The sequence below is a fragment of the Nymphalis io genome, chromosome 6 (genome assembly GCF_905147045.1).
Source record: "Nymphalis io chromosome 6, ilAglIoxx1.1, whole genome shotgun sequence".
Lineage (NCBI taxonomy): Eukaryota > Metazoa > Arthropoda > Insecta > Lepidoptera > Nymphalidae > Nymphalis > Nymphalis io.
In genome coordinates, this window is record NC_065893.1 from 7,537,947 (window position 1) to 7,554,116 (window position 16,170).

General features: G+C 31.1%; 1 protein-coding gene across 1 annotated transcript in view; it reads right to left on the reverse strand.

The window, feature by feature from the left end:
• LOC126768967 (all trans-polyprenyl-diphosphate synthase PDSS1) overlaps positions 1 to 16,170 on the reverse strand; it is a 37,490-nt gene that overhangs the window by 15,735 nt on the left and 5,585 nt on the right. The window contains exons 2-4 of the mRNA XM_050487470.1: positions 9,578 to 9,766; positions 5,404 to 5,543; positions 2,689 to 2,830 (exon numbers count right to left, since the gene is read on the reverse strand). Of these exons, the coding sequence (XP_050343427.1) occupies positions 2,689 to 2,830; positions 5,404 to 5,543; positions 9,578 to 9,766 (471 nt within the window). The remainder of the gene's footprint in view (positions 1 to 2,688; positions 2,831 to 5,403; positions 5,544 to 9,577; positions 9,767 to 16,170) is intronic.

Genomic DNA, 16,170 nt, shown 5'->3' on the forward strand with positions numbered 1-16,170 from the left:
GAGAAGAAAAACCTGACAGTCAAAGGAAAATCACTTTGCTATAATAAATATAAACCATTCCTAAATTATCAATACTTTCAACCACAAGATCTAATGTTATATCCATTTGACTATACAATCCCTAACTCGCACATCAAACCGGAATAAAAAAGTTTAAGGTTGCTGTTTGGCAGCTGTTAATAGCGCAGTCAGCTTGGGCTTCCAAGGAGACAAGCAAAAGAGATAATATCGAAAGCTTCTTAATTAAGTATACATTTTATATGATAAAAACAATAACGGCGTTTGGAGAAAAGACACCGAAGTGTCTGCAATTTCGTTTTATTTTATATATAGAAAAAAAAGATAGGCTATATAAAAATATTGTTATTGCTATTAGCAAAATGTCCTTACAGTGATGTTATGTTATCAGAATAACATACCTAACATTGTGCAAAGACTTACGACAACTACCTTGGGAAAACTAATGACCATAATACGTTTGACAAATATATTCATATAAGGGGGAAATATTACACAATACATAATTTATAAATATATGCGTTGCTCTCGTATATATTTGTTTTTGATATATATTACAAAAAGAGCAGAAAAGTTTTGGGGTCACCTAGACCTCAAAACTTTTATGAATGATTTGTAATCATATTATATACACTGAAAATTTGTTTATTCGTTGTTCATAAACAACCGTCACTAAACTCCTTGAGATATAGTTTTATTATAATAGATATAAGAAAGAAAAACATATTGATAGATATAAATAATAACGATATTACTTCGAAAGTAAAATTGAGTTCAAGTAGCTATAAAAATATATTCTATAGTTTTATGAATTTATGTAAAGAGTATCTACTTATAATAATATCGTCAAGAGGCTTAGTAATATATTGTTATAATTCAGTACAATTATTTGAAGCGATTCAGCACTATATGATGAAGTATAAACGAGGCGAAATCAAAAATTATAAAACGTGAGGCCACGAGCCCGACTTGCTTGTCGCAGGGCACTTTCACCGGAGGTCGTCAGCTTTCGGCCCCTTGCTGGCATCTCGAAACTCAACTGACCACCACTCTCGCGGCTCACTACGTACCGCGTTGTTTACGTACGAAGCCACTATACTCCGGCACTATCTCTGTCTCGTTCTTATAAATGTGTTAGTGAAAGGTAGCATCGTCTGCCTGTATCGTTAGGTGTGAGCGATGCGGACTACTTCCCACAATTTTTATTATTCTTTTTTATGTAGGACAAGAACCTGAACGTGACTTAATGATCTAAATTCTTTAACTCTCTTAAATTTTGATACAACGATGCTATGACTATCGATTTTTAGTTTAATTTCTTTGGGTACTCAGAAATACCTTTGATAGCCTAGATCTTGAAATGATTTCCTCATTCCGATCTACAAATAACGTACTTACTTGATGTAAAAGTGCGCTTTCTACATTAAATTTAATTGGACATGACCACTCCAAAAATTTTAATATTTACTTGTTGTATGTAAACTTAAATATTGTTATGTCAATATATGTTCATGAGATTATAGCGAAATCGTAATACTTTTTCAATTCTTTTAGTTCTATCGTACCGAAATCTCGATTGAAGCGGATGTAGAAAACATTGTACCTTACAGAATAAGGACAAGTAAAACGGTTTTGAGATTATATACACTCATCGTAAAAGTATTCCGAGATGGCAAGGAATCGAGATATGAAAGTGTCCGAGCCATAAGAGATTAATCATCAGCTGTCATTTAAGAATTACAAGAGTATATACAAAAACTCAAAATTACATCAAAAATTTTAAGCTTAGAATATATTGTTACTGTTTATATTTTACATGTTAACAGTTTCATGAGTAATTTTAAAACGAATATCAACCTCATACATAATCGATCGTTGTAACAATAATCGTTTTTTTTAAATAATTGATATTTAAACTAATATGGTGTACTTAGTTATTATATAAATTAGGTTTGCCGAGCAATTGTTTAAAGATCTACCTTAGCAACTGCCTTAACATACATATCATTATATCGACGACGTCATTCATAGCATTTGATTCTTAATGGGAACGACGTTCTATACATACATAAATAGTAGGTATTTTGGGTTATTCCAAGACAAAGAACTATAACTAGGAATGTATCTCGAATGATCATATCATATTTAATGTTGTACGGGACACACAGATATATATAATTTATTATTGATTTATAATTAGAAAAAAAAATTTAAACCAATATTAAATCGGAAAACATCATTGCAATCTCATTTATTCTATATTGTTAGTAAAATCTTATTAGATAAAAACAAGTAAATTAAATAACTTGATCTGATTGGTTTTTAATTATTTTTAATTTTCAAACTATTACTTAGTTTACGAGAACATAAATCTCGGGAAAAGTTTTAAATCATATAAATTGTCTACTGAATGTTGTGAATTCTTTTTAGCGCTTTTAAATAGAAGCTTGTTTTAAAAGAGTTTTTTACTTTTAATTTATTATCTTTTTCAAAAAAAAAACAAGTTTAATTAAGGCGTTTGTTTAAATAAAAGTGAAGCTCACATCATTCATATGAATCAGATAAGTGTTGCATTAATCGTGTGGACGAACCTTAAGACAATATCGTTTCATTGTTGCAGCGGTGAGTGATGTAATTGCGCAATCGGCCGGTGAGATAATTGACACATACCTTTTTGTGGTTCCAGAGCACGTTGACGGAGGGCTTCCCGCGTCGGAAGTCGCTCTGATCGATGACGTCATCGTGGATCAATGAAGCAGAGTGGATCATCTCACTGATCATGGCCACATGCCGCTGAGAAGGCAGCAGAGCACTGGTGAAACAAACAAGTATTTAAATTACAAAACTAAGATACTCCAACAAATAATTTAATTGAACCAGACAATTATTTCAATAATAATTATTAATAAGGTAAATGCAAAGTAACAAAAGTATTGCACAATATTAATAAATTGTTGTATATATAGACATATTATTTTTATATTTGAAGCTTTATTTACCGCCCTTATGCTGTTGAAAAAAGTTACAAGAATATAATCAAAGAAGCATCCATTGATATATATTTAATAAAAAGCAATTTTATAATACATATAAAAAGGAAGAATTAGGTTATACATAATTAGCGATCAGAATCGATAGAAGAATTTAGCAAAAAATCGTTTTTAATTTTACATTTGACATTATCGCTGTAAGCTAGTTGTGAAAACATTACGTAATTGTATCAACATCCTTATGTAGCAATTTAACAGAATTTTAATGATATTTACATTTATAACAAATACAAATTTCAAATTAACAAATACATTACTATTTTTGAGTGTCGTAATAACTCGCCCATCTCGTTTATTTGGAACTTGTTATAGGGTAGAGGACTTGGGCACTATGCCTAGGAATAATTTTTGCCAACATAGTCGGTTCTTACGATACCAACAGTTTGTAATATTCTAATATGCGTATAGCTTTTAGTACTTGTCTTTTTCGAAGCCGAAAATTATTATCAAAGGTGGAATTAAGATATTAAGAGATAAATCAATGTACACCCATAAGCGAATAATCGAAATGATATTTAGTTTGCACCAAGTATGCTTAGCAACATTAGTTTAATGGTTGTACCATTAGTATGTAAATATCCGGATAATGAGTATACAAAGTATTAGACGAAGATAACAGCCTCCCTTATGTATTATGGAACACAATGGTGATATTATTTATACGATTATAAATAATTCTACACGCAGCTAGTGCGCACGCATCGCACTTATCATGTTCCTTACATATTCTTAAAGTGTATAGGGCAGTCAGCGGCGAATCATAGGGGCGACGTGAATATACTGCATAATTAGAAGATTTATTATCTCTGTACTGAATTCCTTAAGTCTTATCTTTAGGGAATTCCAGAGAAGTAACTAATCGTGAAGGATGATGTACTTTATATGCTTAACAATTTAAAGCAAAGCAAAAATTCTTAACTGCACTAAGATATGCAATCAAGGAAATCATTGACATATTTAACGTTTAGTACAAGTAAAACGGTAAGAAAAATGAATTCTGAATGTGTAACCGGTAACGACTTATTTTTAAGGTTATTTGAAGAAAACAAACATAACTTTAATATGTCCAATTTCAATTTTGCATATTACTGTTTCACTAGCAAACTAGTGTTTTCTATAATTTTTAATATTTTTTGTTAAAATTACTGAAGAAATAAATAACAAAAACGCTAAAATACTTGATAAAATAATATAAAATATCAGGTATTTTAGCGTTTTTGTTATTTTTTTTTTATTTTATTACATCTAATAAAAGAAATAATAATATGAGATTTGTTTCAGATTGGAATAGAATAGAATACGCTTTATTATACAACAAAATAGTCACAGAAAAATAAAGTAATTAAAGTAAAATTAAACGCATTATCTGCCAACAACAAAACTTTTTGAGAAGATATCAGCTGACGTTTAAAACCACAAGATTGTCTAATGCGTAAATGGGACAAACAATTTTGTCCCCTTTTCACCTTCAAAGTCTGGGTTGAGACATTGAACTCTTGACATCAATTTGAGAATTCAATCGTATAGTTTTGCAACGAACATTAGAGCGAACGGAGCGCTGAGCCTTAGCTGCTAAAAAGGCCAAACGATAAGCAATTAAATAAAACATAAATACAAAAAGTTACATATTCAAGTATTCTTACTTGGATTATTAACTTACAATCGTTTACTACGAACGAGTATTATAACTGACTTTTAATTGATACTTTGATGCAGACTTATAGTATCGGCCTCAATCCACTTGACAAATAGTGGGGGATATCTCGTCTACAATATAAAATCGGGTGGTCGTACCTAGCTCACTCGACAAGAACCTGCAGTGTAACTAGTGAGATTATATATTACATTTAATTATTTTTATTACTACTTTATGAACTGTAAACAAATATAATATTATTTGTACAGTCTACCTACATTTTGAAATTTCGTATAAAGGTTGCCCTTTCTAAAAGTAAGCACGCCACGCCAGTGGCTTGTATTCAAATTGATAAGATATATAATACATATTTTTTTATAGAATAGGAAGGCGGACGAGCATATGAGCCACCTGATGGTAAGTGGTCACCAACGCCCATAGACATTGGCATTGTAAGAAATGTTAATCATCGCTTACATCACCAATGCGCCACCAACCTTGGCAACTAATATGTTATGTACCTTGTGTCTGTAATTACACTGGCTCACCCACCCTTCAAACCGGAACATAACAATATCAAATACTGCTGTTTTGCGGTAGAATATGTGATGAGTGGGTGGTACCTACCCAGACGAGCTTGCACAAAGCTCTACCACCAGTATGCAATCGTACATATCATGTCAAATGCCGTAACCTTACCTATTTTCTCCGTATACGTGATAGTTGACAGCTCTTGCCATAAGTGTAGTCACCATCGGCCTGAGTGCTTTGCCCTGTCCGTCGAAGTAGTATGTAGCTATAGTGTTTAGCTCGGGCTGGTTTGTGTTTCGTTCCAATTCCTGTTGACCAAAAATATTACAGTCGAGTTTGTAACATATTATGAATAAAAAAAAAAAAAATTAAATAACTTTTATTTTTAACATTAATCCATATTGTTATTTTATACATTCATTGCTAATACTATTACATTTGTCATTTTAACTAAGAATAATAAAATAAAGATAGTGATTCTGGCCAATCTCAGTTTGTCTAGTCGTAATTGCTTCATTAATTTTAATTCACATTCAATTATAAATTTCAAAATTTTCTCACGCAATTAATTTAAAAAAATGAATTATGCATATCAAAATATACATTTCAACAGTAAATATTAACCAATATGATTTATTTATGTTTCGAACACGATATGTCAAAAGGTCAGTCGTTCATCTAATTTATGATAATCTTTTTTTCTATTTTATGAAGTAATAAAAATCCGCCTCTTAATATCATACATTTAATTACAATTTTATAGTACATACCACTACCAGTATATGAGATAATAGTAATAATTATACGCCCTTAGTAGAGATTTACTTAAAATATCTTTATTATATAACGCTACTACATAGAAAAGAAAGTCGGAATTGTTGTATATTTATAGTCTACACTTATATACGTTGTATATACGAAGGACTATTATGTAATGTATATATCTATACAGAAAAATATGTTGTTTCTCGTTGTAAGTAGTTTTTATTATATTCATTGCATTTAAAACATAAGATTAAAAATAATTAAAAAATTATGTTATAGTCACTAAAATCCTATCATTTTTAATAACAGCATCGATTCATACTAGAATACTAAATGAACACGCAGTCGTCACCTAAGGTTGTAAAGACGTGTCCTTGTACATGATGGTTTCGGTGTGATGATGTTTGATGCCTTAATGATAATATCGGTAACATAATTTTACATGTTAAAAGATCTTTTATGTTGTATTTATTGGATCTTAAAAATTGAGTCTTTTAGCATTACATTTATAAATATTGTGTTTTCGTCAAATATAATTTGAATAAAACCTACAGCTAAGTGCTGAGACCTTAATCTCAAGTGTTTTATCACTGCAAACAGGATCACCCAATTGTTTCAACAATCATTACTAAATATTGGATTATTTTTAGGAAACCAATATTATTAACGATAAAAACAGTCTCCGATGTTTTGTGTAGGAATATCCCTTATATGTACATTGTGAGAATGAATAAATTCTGGTTCTCTACCAGTATCATGTTTTTTCTTTTTAAATTCATAATTGGATCTACAAACAAAATATTGTAGATATTTTTATTGTCTTTGGTGAATCTATTATTTGGATTTATTTTATTTAATGAGCCTGTATGTTATTATTGTAATGTAAATCGAATTGACGACGACATTTTCTAATAAGTCTTATTTCAAATATAATATTGTGTAATTCTTATAAATCTTTTGTAAAAAATTATGAACAACCCGAAGAAAAAATATATACATTATTATAATATTCGATGTTGTGAAACCTTACATCGTGGATGTGTGGAGATGTGTTTAATTATCACAATTATGGATCTCCTTAGTATAGTAACGAGTAGTTTTAGTAATAATATAACGTCGGTAATTATCCGATATAAATCATATAAAATAAAAATACAACGTGACATTAACAGTATAGTAAGTATTAGTTCTAATTAGATTCCGAAAAGAACATCTTAATGTCAAGTTGCAACATTATTTGTTTAGCATGTAAATGTGTTGATTAGTTGTCGCACTGGCCGCATCACAACTGATCGAAAATTAGACGAGAAGGTTAAGTTTGGCTGGGTTAAGGAAATGTACTGTATGTAAATGTACTAACATTAACATTAGTTTTTGCCATTTCCATTGAATTTATTTAAGTGTTATATGTTAACTCATTCATAAATTCGTAAATAATGCCAGTCATAGTCAGCATTTTTCGTAATTTATCTATACAAACGCGCTGAATAAAGAAAGTGTTGTTCTTGGTGGTTTTCTTCATAGCATTTAGCCCCGAAAGAAGGTCAAACGCTCAAGTTTCGCGTGGTTTCACACTCCGCACTTTCCATCGTTCGTTCTATCGCAATTCCATCCATTACTGGGATATAATTGACGGAACTAATATTCATCTCTCAAGGTTTTGTTTTTAAACTTGATTTGTCACGTTAAAAAAAAGTAATAAACTGTTTTAAAGCCTCAAAAACTTCACTGGTTAACGGATGTTGGAAATATGAAATGTTTTTTTGATATTAACAATATAAAAACCTAACACACTTGGTATATAACCACGATATGTATACATAAGTTTCCTTGAGGTGTTAGGTACCCTATATCCTTTTCTGTACAACCCTATATCCCCTGACAACGTATATGTAACATTTCATAATGGTCGGTCAAACAAACGTAATCTCACATTTATAATATTAGTAAGGATTTATATCTACATGGTTGGTTGGGTTATATATATAACAAATATATAATGATACTTGGCGTGCTATAAAAACTGAGGATAATATTACGTTTAAAGTTACCTTTGAAGTTAAAAAATATTCAAAAGACTATCACGATTTACTACCACGTCATTATTTACTGAACATCTAACATTTATTATCGGTATTCGTCATTTATAACAGCTCAACTATAAATTAACGCATTGCATTTAGAATCCTTAATATTGTATACAAGACACAAGTAGAAGCATATTGTATAGAATTTTATTAGGTTATTTATCTTCTTTATAAACTGTTTACTGTCAAAGAACATTTGAGTCAAGGACTACAAAATCAACATCCGAAACGGATTTTCGCAACCGTGTTATTGCAATAACATGTATGTTCATTACAAAACGACAAAACATCTCATATACGAACTTATCTAAATAATATGTCAAATCTTTATTTCACTACTCTGACTCTTTGACTGTTTCAAAATAGTAAATCCTCAAGATGTTTTTGTAAGCAAGGCATTGATGATATATGCAAATGGCGGTATAGTATTCCAGTTATAGGCTTATCAACACAAAAATAGGTAAGTTAGATACTACTGTTTATGGGCCGAGGACGAACTTTGAACGATTAATGATAGAATGATAATGAACGATAACATATTTTTGGTGTCTTCTATCAGTCGCGGATTCAATAATCAATCGAGATTAATATAACAGTAGATGTGTTATAAATATAACTAATATTTTATTTAAGGCGAACGAAGCGCATAATCTGTACTTAGAGTTAAATATTATATTATATGCTGATTTGGTTCACAATTACTATACGATATCTATAAACAATCACCAGTGATGAGCGCGTTGCTCAACCCTCATCTGCTCGCGTGTTGGCACGTCATGACTTTGACACACTTAGCGATCAATGGACACCAATACCGACGATCGAGAGTAATTTAACTGACATAAAAATCCACGTAGTAAATGCAATTACGTGGCCTAATAAATAATTATACATTTCAAATATGTCCTTTAAAATTTATATTCAACTTCTTTAGAAAGTTTATTTAAAAAAAAAAAGTGGTTTTTATCAAGCATTTCTGCCTGTACATGTAACCATAATACATCTATTATGGAAGTTCTACATTAATATACTTTTGTCTATTTTGATTTATCAATACGGAAAAAATCTAAAGATACTCTTGATGTATGTTGACAGTTCATTATAAATATGTAGAATATTTTATTTTACTTAGGTCATTTTATCTTTTATAAACTCGTGGTCAATAAAAGATGCATCTATTCTATATATATAATGTATTTAAAAAAAAATTAAAAGTGTAAATAATTACTTGCGGGTTTTGTTATATATTTACGCCACTTAAAAGGGATACATTGCTTTTACATGGTATATTTAGTGGTATATTTTCTATTTTTATCAATTTCATCATTTCCTGAGTCCGATCCGGCAGCGACATAGATTGACGAATAAAACGAGAAAGCTAATTTTATCGCTAACATTTTTATTACTGCATTTGTTTGTATTTTATACTAATAAAACATTAATATAAGATTCATTTTAATACGCATTCAATCATTGTTCATACAACTTACTGATCGTATATCTTCATATATTCCGTTAAGGTCGTCTTCTAGCAAGCGGTAGGGGTCCACTATTTGTGTTCCATAGTCTGGTAGGGATCCTGTGCTTGTGCTTTGTAGGCTTGACGCGAGTCGCCGCGCAGCGCCGGCCATTGCACCACTGCCTGCTGACCCGCAAGCAGGACCGCATGTTGTTACTCGCTGAAAAATACATTAAAGATTATTTATCTCATTAACGTATATGACGCTACCAAAGAAAAATTAAAAAAAATGGAAGTGAAGTCGTTTATTGGATTTCTTTTAGTGTATTTTTTAAGGAAACAATGTGTTTTTCTAAATGTAAAGATTTAAAAAATAGATGTGCAATAATAGCTGTATACATTTTTTTAGAACAATTTCACAACATCAGTGAACGTAGTCATTTTAAGGTGGATTAAAATATCTATAATTAACTGTACTTGTAATCGTAGTAAATCATAGCTTAAAAATGTACTTATTTAAAAATGCTTGAAATCAAGACCAGACGCTACAGTAAAACTTATGATTAAAACAGTTCGTTATATAAAAATTAATAATATTATTATAATAAAATACTTCTAATAAAAACCACTAAGCATTGCTAAAAGTTTGCACAACCTAAATTATTTACGATACCTGTCTAAAGTTATTACAAATTATTAACAAAACATAACAATTTTTCATTTTAAATTCAAATGTTAATAAATCTATTAGATAATTGCATCGGTAATATGTTCGCCTTCATAACAGTGCATACAATGCTTTATGAATCTGTTATGAAACAAACAAGCGTTATGTCTATCCAGAGACGCTGAGTAGTAAACTGGCGAATATATTCATTGTTAAACCCCTATTATTTTCTATATATCGTAAATCATCATTAATAATTTATATAATCACGTCGTCAATCACTATCATTATAATGTTTTAAAAGTCACCTGGTTACCCATAAAAGGTAAAAGTTATTAACTGTTTTTATATTTTATAAACAGACGAATAATGGTTTAATTAAACGGTCGCAGATCTACTCAGTTTTAACACGTAATTTTTTTTTGTGTTTTGTAAGTTTTTCATTATAATGTTTTTATGAATGTAAGTCCAGTTACTCTATTTTAGCTATCATTTATTCAGATAGTTTACTCAATAAAAGTTTAGTCTAAATTAATATATACAATTTATTATAAGAAATGATATCACATTTATTACTCACGTTTGTCATATGTTGTCGATTATTAGAGAAATTATAAAAACGATAATATTCCTCATGTGACAAATATTTGAATGATTCAGTTACGCCTGATAGTGAGGGTGCGGCAGGTGCCCTTAGCTCAAAAGCGGCAGTGACCGAGATCCGTGTTTCGCAACTGTTTATGCAACTACATGCGAGTGGAGTCCACACCTGATGGGCTACGACCGGCCGTTGCAAAACTCGCGAGCTACGACCGATGCTCGATGCACATTCGTATGTGCAGCGCGTATTTTACATACCTACAAAGTGTTTTTATACCTTTTAAATACGAAAAATAAATTTATTTTATAAATAGGCATATTTTTTTATAAATCAGATTGACAACAAGTGAATACAAAATGTTTTAACGTGCTGCATTTATAGATACACGAGAGGCTGAACTATGTGTAAGCAAAAGTAAAACGGTCATATTTACATCAACATACAAAACATATTAGGAAGATAATTATTTCTACACGAACACTAAATCTCCTAATGGTCTACAATTAACAAGTTAATCAGAAAATTTGCATGTCACGTATCAGTTTTCTGAAAACAATAGTGAAAATTGTTTAAGGCTCCAGATACATTAAAAGTATTAAGACGAAGTCAGTTTTGTACGTTCCAAACTATAAGTGACAAATTGCGTGTTCTACTTTTCAAATTGTTTAATTTGTAATGGTATTACCGTGTACCTTTACTTTACAAACACTACAGGCCATGTCAGCTCATAATGGTTAATACAACAAATATTTGTGCGATTTTCAAATAAGAAAAAAGATTTTTCATTATTTATTAATTTCTATAAATGATCAGAAAACCCCTTTTTCCCTATATTTATATTTTTAATCATCTATATTCGTATATTTTTTTTTATATTTCATTATAATAGTAAAAGTTTATTAAAGTAAGAAGCTGTTAATATCCAACTGCTAAGGTAAGGCCTCTCATAAGGAGAACGGTTTCAGCTTATTCCAAAACGCTGTAATAATGCTGGTTCGTAGATATATCTGGATGAATTTTGTCCAAGACAAAAGTTTCATCATGATTTTTTCCTTCAATACAGAGGACACTATACTACTAGAGGACATAATATCGCTCAGGCGTTATTCCGTAATTTTCGGTTGAGAATAACATAGAATACGTTCACAATCAAAATCACAAGGCCATCTCTGGCCTCTAATAAAATAAAATAACTCATTTGTTTCACACTGATATTCGAATTCAATTGAAACAAAACTTCCGTTATTTAATATGCAACGTATGACTCGTAACACCATTCATAAGACACCGCAGTCAAAACTGGCACATGTGTAACGTCATTCATACACTAGTCGGATGATACTTAACCATAGAATTGATTTATTTTCTTTCAAATAAAACAATTAAAATACGACTTACTGTTAATGTTAAGTAACACACCTAATTCAAAGTGACGCCCACGCGTAGCATAATAATTACTTCCATTTGATTTCACGCACGTCATTACGATGTTTAAAGAAAATTTGATTCAATTATAGTAAAGCCGAGATACGATACACGACATTTTTTTTTTCAACAAAATAATTACGAATAATATAATCATTTTGTTTATTTTTATATCAATAACAATATAACAAGTCATAATTCGAATACTGCTAGATATGTAAAAGAATTTAAAAATAAAATAATCTTGTTTTAAATTGCAATATTGTTACGATGTGTTATACAACGTTATAAACGGGAATATAACAGACGGAGTTCTAGTAATAGACGTAACTTAGTTGCATTTCATCGAATATTTAATAACGAGATTATATTTTTTTCTACCTAACAAATCGTTGGAGATTTCCAGATAAAATTTAAGATATATCTGAAAAATAAAATTAAATAGCTTAAGTGAATTTAAGACACAACGATTTTCTTAATTAGACACTTCTTAATTAACCTAACCTATAGGTTGTAATACAAAAGTAAACCTATACTATAAAGTTAAGTTGTTACAACAATAGGACAACAAATACTCTTGTACTCATACACTCCATGAGAACAAGGTTAAGCGTAAATATTAGGTCCTTACATATGAAATTGGCGTTTTGTACGGGAGGAATATAAAGTCAATTTTTTTTTGTAAAATATATTTAATTAATCAAAGTATGCACCGTTGTTATTTATGCACTTTTGCCATCTCATAGGTAGTTCATTGATCCCTTTACTAAAAAAACCATGGGGGCGAGAATCAATAAACTCATTGAAGGCGGGTTGGACTGACGCATCGGAGTTGATTTTTTTTTTCTTGTAAGAAGTTGTCTAAATTCCGGAAAAAATGGTAATCTGTTGGAGCAAGGTCCGGGCAGTACGGTGGATGTCACAGACATTCCAATTATAGCTATCTAACTTAGTGGTCGTTTGTTGTGCAGTGTGTGGTCTTGCGTTGTCGTGAAGCAGCAGTGGTCTAGAGCGATTGACCAATCTCGGTTGTTTAACAGCAAGTTCTTCCTTCATGGTTTGCAGTTGCTGACAATAGATATCTGCCCTAATCGTTTGGCCAGATTTTAGAAAGCTGTTGTGAACGAAACCGGCGCTAGTCCACCAAACACTCACAAGTAACTTTTTCTGAGTCAATTTTCGTTTAGGGCAAATTTGGCTGGGCCTCCAGGGTTCAGCCATTGCGACGAGCGCTTCTGATTATCGTACAGTATCCACTTTTCATCACAAGTAATGATTCGATTTAAAATCCCTTCATTATTGTGTCGGTTGAGCAGTGACATAGCAGTCGACGCGTGTTTGCAAGTTCGATTCACTCAATTCATGAGGTACCCATCGTTCAAGTTTTTTTTACTTTCCCGATTTGCTTCAAATGGATTAATACAGTTTTATCAATTACCCCGAAGCCTGCAGTTATTTCCGAAGTGCTTTGTAATGGATCTAGTACCACAATAGCCTGTAATTCTTCATTTTCCACTTTGGTCTCCGGCCGTCCACGGGGTAAGTTCTAAATTTCGAAATTTCTAGAACGAAAACGTTGAAACCAAAAACGTACTGTGCTTTCTTTTGCGACACCAGCACCAGCGCCGTACACATCATTAATCCTTCGAGCTGTTCTTGCAGCACTGGTGCCACGGTAGAACTCGTACTCGTAAATATATTTCATGTTTTCCATTGTGCGGTAATAAGCGACGCCAAAGAAAAATATAATGAGAAAAAAAACAAATGAATAACTGTTTTCAAAACTCAAATGTATCAGCTAAATGAATTTATAAATTTGAATATGGAATTCTTAACCAAAGAGGAGATATTTCAGATCAATTGGTCAGTACGACAACACGCTAATTTCATAAGGACCTAATAGTTGTACGTTGATATCGTTTTCAAAATGAAAACTATGCTCTATTTCACTCTTCTGGTCTTTTTGCAATCCCGCCTGAGTAGATACAACACTCACAATTTATTCGACTGCTAAACAACACTACTTAGTATTGTTGTGTTCCGGTTTGAAAGAGGAGTTTAATTTCAGGCACGAGGGCATAACATTGTAGTACCCGTGTTGGGTGGCGTATAATTATTTCTTTCAGCACCAATGTATGGTGCATTAATTTCAAATTCAAAATCTGCTAAATATATATATATGTATAATATTTTCTTTTAATTGGTAATTTTATCTGTATATATATTACATTGTCTGTTTATATTTGGTACATGAAATATATATATATTTCATGTATGTATAAATATATATATATATATATTTAATGTAACATTTTTATATCATGGTAGAAATGCTTACGTACTCGTATATATACAAGTAAATAAAGTTAATCAAAATTCGTAAACCGTTATTTACATATTTTTTATAATCTGTTATTAAGCTTGCAAGTTGTATGATTGTATCAAACACGCAGTTTGTTGCCGAGTTGCATTCATAATTATCTTCCTATGCCGACTAATGTATGAATAAATTTCCTATTCATTTATTAATTACTAGGTGTGCGGAACAACGCGATTTTAGCTACGTTGTATTATGTACATGTTTAAATATTAAATCTCTAAACTCCTAATTCGAAAAATATGTTTCACTTAAACAAATATGTACGTAAATTTACAGTTGTTATAATTTTTTATAGATTCAACTAATTTTAATTAATTAAAGAGTAACGGTATCGTATTTCAATACTCCCTATTATTCATTATATAAATATATCAAATATAGATAAACAATAGTTTAATAAAAGGTAAACGGACGGCAAGTGGGCCACCTGATAGGAAATGGTGATCACTGCCCAATAGATGTCAGCATTGTAAGAAATATTAACCATTCCTTACGCCACCAAACTTGGGATCTAAGATGTTAAGTCCTGTAGTTAAGCTGGCTCATGCACCTTTTAAACCGGAACTCGAACAATACTAAATATTGCTGTTTGACGGTAGAATATCTTATGAATGTGAGGTACTAACATGGACGGGCTTGCACAAGGCAAGGACCGCCACCAAGCACCCAAACGGATGTACACAAAGCCCCACCTCCTAAAGCTAAACTGTTCTTTTAGCATCAATACTTATAAACGAGGAGACGTTCTTTTTGTAATTTCTAACTAACGAAAAAACTAATATACATACTATTTAAACCAAAAGATGCAGCACGTTCTCGATAAGATTTATGTACATAATATCATTATATAAGTGGCTGCGCTTGTTAGTTTCACTCGATTTAATTTTAGACTGTTGACGTGACGTCATATGCTTGAAATAAAAATACCAGCAATTATATTTTTCCTATGTGAAAACTGAAACTTTTGTAGTCCCAGTTTTCACAAGCACCAAACAATTTATGATTTATATGGTAATAAATAACGATATATAAATTAACGATAAGTTAATCGAATATTGCAACTTTACTTTGAGTACTGCCCTATAATAAAACGTGTTAAACCAAAGGTAGTATTTGGAAATAGCAAAACGCTAATAACGTAAATGACGGTGAGCATTGCCGCACGTAAAATTGCATGTGTCAGCCTCGACCGCACATAACAATTATTAATACGAGGTAGAAAGTGAGCGTACCAAATGCCCTGTGTGTCTAAAAATAGAAGTCAGAACAATTGACACGTTCGATTGATTGAATTATATACTGCCACGGCGTAATCACGCCAATTAGGACGTTGGTAATTAATTTTCAAGACCTGATGTATCCATCTACTTACGGAATCGTAAAACCTGAACATTGAAACTTAGGTACTCACTTCTAAATACAAATCACATCGTTTACATACTGTTTCAGTGAAATAAAATAATTATAGGATTACATCTTAGACAGGAACGTGTCGTATTTTTTTGCTTCAATTCTTCTTAAAACTACACCTAAACTAAAAAAAAAAAAACA